This window comes from Dendropsophus ebraccatus, chromosome 4, assembly GCF_027789765.1.
Source record: "Dendropsophus ebraccatus isolate aDenEbr1 chromosome 4, aDenEbr1.pat, whole genome shotgun sequence".
Lineage (NCBI taxonomy): Eukaryota > Metazoa > Chordata > Amphibia > Anura > Hylidae > Dendropsophus > Dendropsophus ebraccatus.
In genome coordinates this window covers 125251859-125264236 of record NC_091457.1, presented here as the reverse complement: position 1 = coordinate 125264236, position 12378 = coordinate 125251859, and the positions used below count along the sequence as shown (strand labels likewise).

General features: G+C 39.9%; 1 protein-coding gene across 3 annotated transcripts in view; it reads left to right on the top strand.

The window, feature by feature from the left end:
* Positions 1-12378, top strand: part of PTPRG (protein tyrosine phosphatase receptor type G) — a 403269-nt gene that overhangs the window by 63876 nt on the left and 327015 nt on the right. For all 3 annotated transcript variants that reach the window (XM_069966943.1, XM_069966945.1, XM_069966944.1), the window contains exon 2: positions 8679-8783. In XM_069966943.1, coding sequence (XP_069823044.1) covers positions 8679-8783 — 105 coding nt within the window. The remainder of the gene's footprint in view (positions 1-8678; positions 8784-12378) is intronic.

The following is a 12378-nucleotide window of genomic DNA, read 5'->3' as shown; positions in this document are numbered from 1 at the left end:
TTGACCTCACATGTGACCTAGCCTTGGCCTTGAATGACATGCAATAAATTTCCTAAATGTCTATTCATTTGCAGATTGAGCTCGGAAAATAATTGATTTTCTATAAGAGAGAATCTGTAAAATTGGTACATGGTACTAAGGCTAATGAAATGCATTGGTGTCATAATGTCTATGGCCTGCAATACTTGGACCTTCGCAGTCTTACTGAACTGAACATTAATCCCTGTAGGATACTGTGGTAATAAATGTTGGGTTCCTTAAAGCGTAACTGTCATTTCAGGGTCATTTTTCTGAAAACATTAAATATCAACAGTACAAGCGATTTTAAGAAACTCTGTAATAGGTTTTATGCACTAAAAGAGTTTCCTTCTGTAGTGAAATAGCAATCTCCCAGCCTCCCCCCTCACATCAAATGAAGCAGGATTTCTGTCTCCATTATGTGGCTATGGAGAGGGGAGGGGCTGTTAGGAGTGACTGAGCTTGGAGCAGTCTTGCACAGCACAACACCCTGCAATCTTCTCTCAGTAAGTTCATAGATAAGCACTGACCTTTCTGACACCTGAATTTAGCGTTTTAGGTGCCCAGAGTCTACAGACAGCTGACCTTCATGTCACCTCTTCCTGCTCCCTCATCTCCCTCGGCCCCTCCCCCCTTCATAGGCTTACAATGGAGAGAGAAGAACCCGTCTTTACTGGCTTCTCTGTAATGAAGACGTGTTTGCCTGATAATGCACAGATAAGAAGTCAGGGGGGGAGGGCTGGGAGATTGCTTCTTGAGTACAGAAAAAGGCTTTTTGGCTGATAAAACCTATTACAGAGTTTCTTAAAATCGCTTATACTACTGATTTCTGCAATCAAAAAAAAAACATGACAGTTACGCTTTAAATCTGTGGAAGGTCCTGATTTTAAGACCACAGTTTGAACGTGCGAAACTGGCCTTGCCTCTAGCATTGTAATAGCATGGTGTGGCTCAGTTATTTTTCACATAGGATGGCGGTATTATTTAAATGATCCCTAACATTTCAGCAAAATTTCCAAGATGAGCTGTAAGGGGTGTGTTACTATTTCTGGCCTTAATATAATTTGTATATAGAATCTTTACCAGTTCTTCCGCTGCAGACTCCATTTCTGTTGATCAGATGTCCATGGGCTAGTTTAAAGGACAGCTAGTTAAACTCCGGTGGGACCTAAAAAAAAAACAAAAAAAACACACACACACTCACCATTCCTCCGGTGACAATCGCCACTTGATTCTCCTGGCAGCCAACGTCTTCGGAACTCCCTCACTTCCAGGTTAAAGTGAAGTGAATGGGAGAGAAAAGGCTGCCGGTGCGCATGTGCACCAGCAGCCTTTTCATTGGCTGGAGTGCATCACATGGCTTCCAGCAAGCTCAGCCAATCAGGGGTCAGAAAGGGGGGGGGGGGGGGAATGAAGCCACACAGCTTATTTACACACATTACAAAGTCATATAACTTTTGTAATGTGTGTTAAATAAGCTAAAGAAAGAAAATCCTTTTAAGTGGACATGAGCTGTTCTAATGGCCCCACAGTCTACACACACAGGACTTCTGCTTCCCTGTGCCTTTACAGCACACCCTCAGAAGCAGCAGCAGCATGGGGGACGTTATAGATATTGTAACTGGCTTTATTGCAGTGCATAAGTGTACATGGCTGAATGAACTTAAGGGGGTTATCAAAGATTTAGAAAAACACAGCTACTTTCTTGAAAAAAAAACTGCACCACCCCTGTTGTCAGGCTGTGGGAGGTTTTACAATTCATCTCCATTTCAATACTCAGAAAAAGATGTTTCCTTTTTATTTTTCAGTTCATAGTCCATGTGTAAGCAGTGGTGTGTCCTATAGATGGGGGTTTATGTAATCCAGGATTTGTATAAAAGGGTGCTGGAAGTAGACTTATATCACTGGTTGCGTGGTGATATTGCCTTACATAAGAGCAGACTTGTAGACCTACGAAACTGCACAATTATATTGATCAGTAAATTGGATGATTTTCTGTGTGACCTGCTTAGCGGAGATTAGAGAAGCAGAGTGTTTCGTGCTTCAGTTTTTAGTGTTTTCTGTTCTCTATAGGGCATGTGTTCTCTATAGGGCATGTGTTATGTAACAGTTCTTCTGTCTTTTGGCCTCACATGGAATAAACCTGTACAGACTACAGCAGCGATGCCTGGCTCAATACGAATGTACTGCGCCGTTCCAGGAAGAGGAGGTGGGATGGCAATGTGGGTGTCCAAGGGCACATGTTGAGTTCTAGTTTGGCCATAGAGACTGCCAGGGATTGTTTCCCAGATTCTTTTGTACTTTACAATGTCGCTCTTAATTACATTTGCAATAAAAACCTTATTTCAATCTACATATCCCATTGGTACCTTTCTTGACCTTCAATTCCTGGGAAAGGCTGAAGGGACCTGAATAGAGAAGCTGCAAATGATTTTAATGCTACGGAAATGCTCCAGTAAGTGACTGGAAATATCTTTGAATAAATCTTTTTGTAAACACTTTAATTCCTGCATACACCCCACAGTATCAGAAGACCTGTAAAGCCATATTCAAGTCCAGGGTAACAAAGTTGTACATTTACCACCACCACCCCCTCCCCCCTTCTTTCCCTTGCTGGGGCTGTAAAGTGAAAAGCTGTAATAGACCTCCCTGTTCTTTGTGCGTCTAACAAGATCAGCAGCTCTATTCTTTTCCCACTAGCTAAGAGAAAGTAGTTCCTGAGACCTGTTACCATGGCATAGTTCCCATAGTTGTTAATCACAGCACTGTTTTTGTTTGCTCTCGATGCTTCGAGTGTTGTATAATTTATACTGTTTGTTTTTTTTTTTCTCCTTTTTTTTTTTTTTTTAAATCTACCCATTTATTAAAATTCCATTTATTTTGGAGATTAGACCAGATGGTTTTACAGTAGAGCCTGAATAGATTATCCATGTATCAAACAACAGTTTACATAGGTAAAACCAGCAGATATTCCGTAGCCATCCTCAGACAATCTGCATAAATCCTTCCAGCAGATTTGTTGACACAGATTGTCTGACTCATATGGTGGCATCGTTTTTTGTTTCATCGGAAGCTACACCCACCATGTACAAGTTGCCTCTTTAAAATCACAAGCACGTCTTCAGTGGGCGTCCCAGCCGACAATGTCATTAAGGGTTTCCTTTAATTGAGAAATAATTTCAAAGTTAAATTGGCTTTTCTTAGTCTATGGGTGACACTAATTATAACCTTCGCATACCTGTTTATGTAGACTTCAGAAGATTTCTTCTTGATGGAGATCTGCCATTAAAATGCTTCTTCATGACATGACTAGCAATTGCAAAGATGATTTGCATTAAAGTGTTCTTCCAATTATAAACTTTTTTTTTTTCCCCACGCAAATCAATTCCTCTTGCCATATTGGCCTATTCTATAATTACTTTTTCCAGCCACTTATTTGCACCGGACCAATTTAGCCCCAATATCAAACCATATCAGATATTTTTTACTCTGTGCACATTGTCATGAGATTTCCATATCTAGTTTATGGGTTCTGTGTGGTGGTTTAAAGGGCTCCAAATGGCTACCTACAGCAATAACTGCATACTTTCTCTCCTAGCAAGGTAATCTTAGGCTTTGTTTACATCTGTGTTGGAGGCTCCATTCATGGCCTCTGTTGTGGGAACTGGTGGCTTGGATAGGATGGGGAGTGGTTTTGTAATCTTGGTGATTACTTCCCAATACTACTTATTACTGCAGCAATATACAGTGATCCTCTGGTGGCCTGGATATCTGACGCAGTAATGGTTCACAAGGGTCTATCCGAAGACCATTCCATTGAGAGTTGACTTTGTAGCTATACACTTACCACTGGGCTGGGTCCAAATATCTGGGGCATCTAGTTCAAGTTTTAATGAAAAAAAACTGAGCACAAGTGATGCAAAAATGTTATCAGTTGTTATCATGCCTCTTCACCCTCTTCATTTAAAGTGGCATAAAGACATATCTAACCTGCTGATAGCCCCCGATAGTGCTGAGGAGGAAGGTATGTGTCTTTCCTTCCTCCTCTGCCCATTCCCACGCTGCAGTTCAGGGTAAAGTCCACTCCGGGGCACTACCTGCTGATAGTTTCCATAAAAAAAAAAAAAAAGTTAGAGGCTTATAGGAAAACACTGCACAGTGCATTTTCCTTAACTGGTGTCTGGACCAGTCTAGTGTTTGAACTTGCATCCTGGACACCAGGAATAATCCCATCAACAGAAAACATTTTCCCCCAAGCCAGAAAAAGACTTTGCCAAATTGGCATAGGTTCTATATAGATGTTAGGCAGGCGTTTGAATAATTTTTTCTGAGATGAACCAAGGAGGCCCAGAACTAGAAGGAGAACTAGAGCTACTAGCTAATGCTTCTAGCGGGGGGTGGGTGGGCGTGCCCTGGAATAGGAAGTTTGATGCTTATGCACCAATCCTCAATATGAAACAGCCTGTGTATCTGTGTGCCAGGGCTCTGTGCAGAAGCGATCTGTGATATCAATATACGAACCCTACTATTGGGGTATAGGTCTAATTTGGCCCAGAATCTGATTGTGAACAGTATATCAACATTTTCCCGTATATACAGTATGTATGTCAGATACATAAATTTAACATTGATTATTCTATATTCTATCGTATTTCTCTTCTCTATGTGTTCTATACTTTCCATACTACCACACGATTTTAGCTGCTTCTGACAAATGTACTTCATTTTGTTTCAGATCTAACACTTCTGACAACATAAGGGAAGTGCTAATTGCTTGCTTGGGGTGCAATTTAATATTGGTCTCTGCTGAGAAATCTTGTGCATAATGGTCTGTGTATTAATAATTTGTGATTTATAAAAAGCATAGCCCCCTCCTCAGATTTCTCACCCCTTGCTTGACACATTTGCCTTCAACGCATTCATTTTCACAGATTGCCCAGTTGAGTGAAATATACAATTCCCCCCCCCCCCCCCCAACTTTTCCTAACCGTAGCAAGAAGATATTATCTAAACTTGGCGAATCAGTTCCTAACTGGCATAAAGAGGAACATCTTCAACTAATCTTCTGTCAGGATATAGGGTCTCGGGGTCTTTTTAACCGTTACATATTAAAATTTTACTACTTGGAGAAAATAACATTTTGCATTCCATGCCTAATGTCTACCCAAATGGAATACAGTATTTTTACCTTGAAGTAACCCTTGCTATGACTATTGAGTGGTACCTTGCTATAGTTACTGGGAGGTAGGTAGAGGAGTCCTTACTGGGAGGAAACTTGCTGAAAAGGTCCCCAAACACCTTTATGCTTTAGTCAACTTTGGGGTTCTATTAGAAGGGCTGATGGCGGCCCAATCAATTAATGTAAATGAGTGCCAATCTGCTAAATCGGAGCTCGCTTACTGAGCCTAAACGGCTTGATCGTGTAGCAAGGGCTGCACGGACATCGTTGGCAAAAACTCCAAAACAGCTGTGTGCAGATGGGAAATCTTTCCCTTTTTGGAGAGATTGTTTGTTTGGCATAAAATCCCCAGTCAATGTTCTAAGGCCCCTTGACTGAGCGAGACTTGACGTGAAGGGACATATCTTTGCTCAAGAAGTGTGAGAGCTGTTTTGCATATCCTTTCTTCTATTACACTGAGCAATAATCGGTCGAATCAGCCTGATTTGGCCAAATATTGCTTTGTGTAATAGGGCCCCAACCTAACGCTTGTGCCAGCCATCAAATATAAGTTTTGATGGAAAATCCTCTCCCCATAGACACCTCAATCCTTTGGGTGGACGGCGGAATCTGCCCGAGCATAGATTGTAGTCTATCGCACAGACAGAGTCGAGCGGGGGCAAGTTTGCGATATCCATAGGATGTTATCCGCGAGAATTCTGTAGTGTGAACGCACCCTCACCGCTCTTAACAAGGGCTGTTGGAAAATCTTGCTGTGATTCCTAACTAGGAGCAGGCTATTGACTTTTAATGGAGTATTCCCATGTCAAGATCTCCCCTATTCACAGGACAGGATAAAAAGCTAATAATTTCAGGTACCACTTTGTCCCTGTTTTCAGGGGGGTTATACCCTCACCTTTCCCATTTTTGAGATGGGACTATCCCTTTAAAGTTCGTCTTACATTTCCCTGACTGCAGTGTGGACCAGGTTCTTGTTTAAACATTTAAAGTTGGCTTCTAGACCTTATTAAGATTTTTCTAGACCTTTAGTTTGACGCATAGCTTACTATGAGTGATGTGTTATGGGTCCATACATCTCTAGAGCTTGAAGTGTATGATTTCTTTTCCTATTTGTCAATTCATCGCATCTTTTCTGTCTCTCCTTTAAACCTTCCACCTGATGATCTATAAATTGTTTATGCGTCCATGTTTGTTGTTGTGCCGCCAATTCCATGGTAGCGGATGTGATAAAGCAGAATGTCTTTAACCATTAACGGTTTTAGGTTTTCCTTTTTAGTGCGAACCGTAACATTTTAAGAGTTTGCCATCCAGCCTTAAAGCAGCAGGATGAGCGTCTGTTCTGGTTTACTGCCTCAAGTTGGGTTGGGCTGATCGAGGAGACTGTATATCTAGAGTGGGTTTCAGTCCATAGGAAGACATAGCGGGGTCATAAACTATACAGCTGTGTTTGTAGGCGTCGGTATGAGAAAATTTATTAGTAGTTGTCCATAAAAAGTGATAATTTATGAAGATTTATTGTTTAACTTTTTAATGTAAATTGGTAATTAAATTGAGGAACATTTAGCCGTCTTGTAATACTAGATATAGAATACTAAGGCCATAGAAGTGCTTAACCAAATGCCTATAAGCTGTTGGAATAAAAATATAAATTGAGGTTTTTATGCTTTGTTATACAGTCCTCAAATGTAGCAATTTTGTTGTTTCTGGAAGAAGGTAGCCATGTTTTATTAAAGGGGTTATCCAGCGGCAATCTCTTTTTCGTTAAAATCAACTTGCTTTAGAAAGTTATAAAGATTTATAAATTGTAAGCCCTCCAGTACTCCAATGCTTATCAACTGCTGTATGTCCTGCAGGGGACGTTGTTTTCTTTTCAGTCTGACACAGTGCTCTCTGCTACCACCTCAGTCCCTGACAGGAACTGCACAGAGCAGCTGCAAATCCACCTATAAAACCTTTCCTGCTGTGGACAGAGGTGGCAGCAGAGAGCACGGTGTCAGACTGGAAAGAAAATGTTTCCTGCAGGACATACAGCAGCTGATAATTATGTAAAGACTTGAGATTTTTAAATAGAAGTAAATTACAAATCTATATAACTTTCTGGAACCAGTTGATTTAAGAGAAAAATATTTTCGCTGAATAACCCCTCTAAGGCCCCTTAACGCTAATGTTCAGCCCCATACAGATTTCTGTTAATCCCATTCATTTTGGCAATGTTGTCTAACAATTATAAAATGTGTGTCCAATTACTTATATATAAATAACATTACTTTGGTTCCATGGCACACATTACTTTTAATTTAGATTCTATTCTACAGTTTGCATGCAAGTTAATGGCTTCTAATAAGAGTGTCAACCGGCGACGTGATGCATTGTGAACAGATTATTTAGTTGTAGTATGAAGATTATCTATCGTTCAGATTTCCTCCTCTGCGTTAGTTTGCTTGCTCAGAGACACATTCCTTGTCTTGGGCCTTTGTAACGTTCAGTCATCTGTTTCTCTGTAACAACCAGAATTTGCATCTGTAGATCATGTTCTAAAAATGTGCATAAACAAAAACCAGATGTGAACGGCGCAAATTCTTTGGAGGAAATACCCACGGGATCTCTCATTTTATACTACATTCCATGATGGAATATAATCGGTTTAAGAAAGTTCTCCAAAAAGAGCTAAACTTTTTATTTATTTATTTTTTTATTTAACCCTATCAGATCTCCTCTGTACCTAAAGGGGTTCTTCAGAGAAATATAAAGTTTTCAGTACTGATCAGCTGCTGTATGTCCTGCAGGAAGTGGTATGTTCGTTCTTGTGACCTGGTGCTCTATGCTGCCACTTCTGTCCATGTGAAGAACTGTCCAGAGTAGGAAAGGTTTTCTATGAGAATTTGCTACTGTTTTGGACAATTCCTGTCAAAGACAGATGGCAGCTGAGAGCACTGAATGGAAAGAATATGCCACTTCCTGCATGACATACAACAGCTAATAAGTACTGGAAGACTTGAGATTTTTGAATGAAGTACTTTTCTTCTGTGTGTGAAAATAACTATTTTTCATTACCGTATAGGAGGGAGGTTTCCCACAAATCTATGGGAAAAAGGTTTGTGTGTGGAGTTGCAGCTTTGATCCATTTAAGTGAATAGTGCCAAGATGTAATACTAGAAACAACTGAAGGATAACGGTGGTGCTGTTCAAAGAAAGCAGCTTTGGTTTTCTAATAACCCCTTTAAGGGCACTCTACACTAATTTATAGGGCTTTATCTTTGTGGTTCTAGCTACGATTAACTAGTGCTCTTCTGTCACATTAAGTTTTGACTTTCAACTATGTAGTTCTCAATGTTAGGTAAATTATTGGTACATAATTGTTCTGGTCAAGCCATTTGACCAATGTATGACGTATTCACCACCATATCGGACTGCTAGTATGTTTCGGACTTGTAGTGATGGAACCTTATACTGATATGTCTGCCTTTTTTTTCTCCTGTAGCCTTCACCGAGGGGAACGTGGGAGCACTACACGAAAACAGACATGGAAGCTCCGTGCAGATACGAAGACGCAAGGCGGCCAGTGAACCATACTGGTCCTATTCAGGTAAGCTGATTTACTACTTTATCGTGATGCAAAAATTGGGCCAATTTTGTTTTTTATTTGGTTACTATAGGACGTGTTTTTGTAAGCCTTGTTGGGGTTTGTAGTTTTTTTTAGCAGCTGAGAAAAGAGCCACATGTTGTCCACTGTCATAGATTAAAGTTTTGTGGGCCAGGCGTGTGTTTTAGTCTGTACTTTCATTTGCCACATATGGCTTATACTTCCACAAGTAAATTCTTACATAGAAGTCCCCCTAAATATATCGGTGTTATGGATAGGATACTGGACATTGTTGGGTAACCTACAGGCAAGTGCTGAACCTCGCTGCTGATCTTACTGAGTGATGTGGCCGGTTAGTTGTACACATAGTGCAGGCATCAGAGTTTCTGCTAATCCCCAGTGCTTGCTGGTTTCCTGACCAACAATATAAACCCCGGGTCTGTCTACAGTTCTAGAAAATTGTGACTCATGATTTTTACTCCCATTTCTATCCTGACCTAAGAGGCATGAAGCCTGTGACCCACACGTCTGCCGCATTGTTGGTGCAGTTTACTGTGTGCTCTGCAAATTCCAGATGACCGCTCATCTCGGAAAGCGATTCTGGTGGAAATATAACATAAATCATTCCTTTTAAAGGGAATCTGTCAGCGCTGTATCATGCTTGGAGCTGCAGACATGGGCAAATATCTCATAGGCACATAAATCAATCCATTATGCCCAACACTTCTTTCCCCTGACATCTGTTGGGCGAGAGTCTTGATGCCCCCATACACATTAGATGGCTTGCTGGGTATCAAAAAATCGGAGGGGTTAAGCAGACATTTATTAAGAGACAGATTTAGCCCAATTCCACCTTGCGCTTACTGTGCAGTTGCACAATAAGATGAGTCCTGCCCAAGTATTAAATTGGATGGGACCAACCAGGACCACCTCTTCTCTCTCATGGTGTATGTATCCTAAAAGAAACCTTTTGCTTTTGTCTATTTTTGCACATATGTGTTCTGTACATAAGCCACACTTAATTCTATATAATTTTTTTTTATGTAGCATTGTCACTTTGTTGCTGTATGAACTACCGGGGTCACCCTGTTATTATCCCCATAAAGGTCCATTTGCTTTTCTGAAAGGAAAAACCATACGTCCAATTTGAGTTTTCAGTCCCCAAGTTTTAATCATAATCTTAATCTTGAAATTAAAGTGACTCAATGATTTTGCTTATAATAATAAAACTCTTCTCCCTGCGTCTCAAGTGTACAGTTTTTGGCTGCCTCAGAGCAAGTAAAACCAATAATATTGATCTCCTGGTGATATTTCATCCCCTTGAGTTTTACAATGTGACATCATTTCCCAGAACGAACGGTGAAAGAAAAACCAAAGACCATATCAGAATGAGAACTGTCAGGATTGAGATGGGAAATACTGGAATAGTCAGTGGTGGGTGTTTGTGTGTGTGTTTTTTTTTTTTTTTTGTGTTGTTTTATTACATACAGTATTCTTAGCCTGTTGAGAGTCCTAAGGGTTGAATAGTCTCTTCCCCTGCTTGACAATACTTGACAAAATTTGATAGATCCGTTAAAAATATTCCTTTTAGCATATAGTAAAATTACCCCAAAAGACTCCACATTTAAAGGGTTATTGTTTCTGCCTATTGTCTGATAGTATAACGTTACGATAAGCATGTTCTGTACTGGTGGGCCACACACACAAATTTCAGTAATTTTTTGCATATATACAAGTCTTTTAAGTTTTGTCCAACTTTTGAACTATTCCCCCGAGTGGCTTTTTCCCTTGGGCTTCTTTATTAAAGTGTGAGAGTAATTATCACATCTTGGTGGTCGCTAATAACTGATAAATCATTTGTTCTTGAGGGATGAAACTTGAGAATTATTAGCCCTCAGAACAAAATTTGATGTGAAACACGTCGTAATGCTATTAAATCATCTTCTCCCTGGTGAATTAAAAAGTTTTAAAATCTATTAACTTGGGAATTTTCATGTAAACCTTTTGTGCTTTAAAACTTTTGCTGGTAGCTCATTACAATGAAGAAACTGAAGGCTGGTTAATCCTCCTGGTATCCAAAATCCATTAAAAGGGGGTTTAAACCAACCTGTTCCTGGCTTTATGGTGTTAAGAATAATGTGACTCTTGTATTAATACTGTTGTTCCTATGAATTATATTAGGACAAGTCTACATTGTAACTTTATTCAGGTTCTCAACTTAAGACGCTTAGGCGGATGTTGAGTAACTTCCGGTTGAACTACCATAGAAATAAATGATAAATAAATTTTGATAGCTGCCAAACAACGCCACTTTACTGGATGTCTAATGCAAACGTGTGTTCAGAGTCCTACAGTGAATACACTTAGTAAGGCCTTATGCACACGTTCAGTATTTTTTTTCGTGTCCATAGATTCCTCCCACTTTCCACCTGTACGATTGGCTAAAAATTACGGATTGGACATATGTAGTGCATCCATATTTCTATAAATCTGTTTTTTTAGAAACACAACCTTTCAACATGTCACTAATGTCTTATCCTTTTTTTTTTTTTTTTTTACGGATTGTAACCGTATTTTGGTGAAAAAATAAGTGGATCCCATTGATTTCTATGAGCGAATCTGCAAAAACATCTGGGTTCGCACTAGGACATGTCCTTTTTGGGGTGGGTTTGCGTCCTTGTAATTTACTGATCGTGTGAATAGTCAATGGAAGGACTGCACACAATTCTCTACTGTATGCCATTATATGGTTTACACAGTAAACTACTATAAATGCTACATGGAGGGAGAAAGGGGTTTATTAATGCACGGTGTTTGCCCCAACCCGCAACTTCTGTGTTCCCTCTGGCTCTCTCTGCTACTAGAGGTGGAGTTCCCCAAAACAGGCAGCATACAGCAATTTTCAGAGAAGAGATGCCTAGGGGCCAAAACTATTTTTTTTTTGCAGTATTTTGCAACCAAAACCAGGAGTTGATTGGAAACACAGAAAGGCTATGTTCACACACTGTTGCAATTTAGTGGCTTGCAGCCACTTAATGGCAAATAACGACTGGTATTTAAAAACAATGGTAATTTGCCATTAAATGACATAAAGTAAATGAAGTAAAATGTTAATTAAATTTTTTTTATTTTTAAAGAAAATGTTGAATTTTCAAACAGAAATAAGATAAAACATGTATGCACTTTTGGGCTATGTTCACACTACGTAAATTAGTATGAACATAACCCAAAACCGGCCGGGATGATCTTCTCTGACACTGGCCGGGTCACAGAACGTCCGGTGTCTTACTACGTGGGAACATGGCCTTGCACTGCATTTATTACACAAGATGACTTTGTATATAGCCCATGCTCAATGGGGCGCAATGTCTTCATAAATATAAAGCTCCATCTTTCCCACTTTGGACCATGTGCAATATTTTCCCAATCCAGATCTATATATCTGGTTGCGCTATAATTTCTCCCCTCAAAGTCCTCCGGCGGGAGCTTAGTTTACCACCATCTCATTTTCTCATTGTCATTTAGCATAGGTGATAGAAATGGTGGGACCCAGTAAATTCTAATGTCCACGTAAGATGCCGGTTCCTAATTCTGCCTT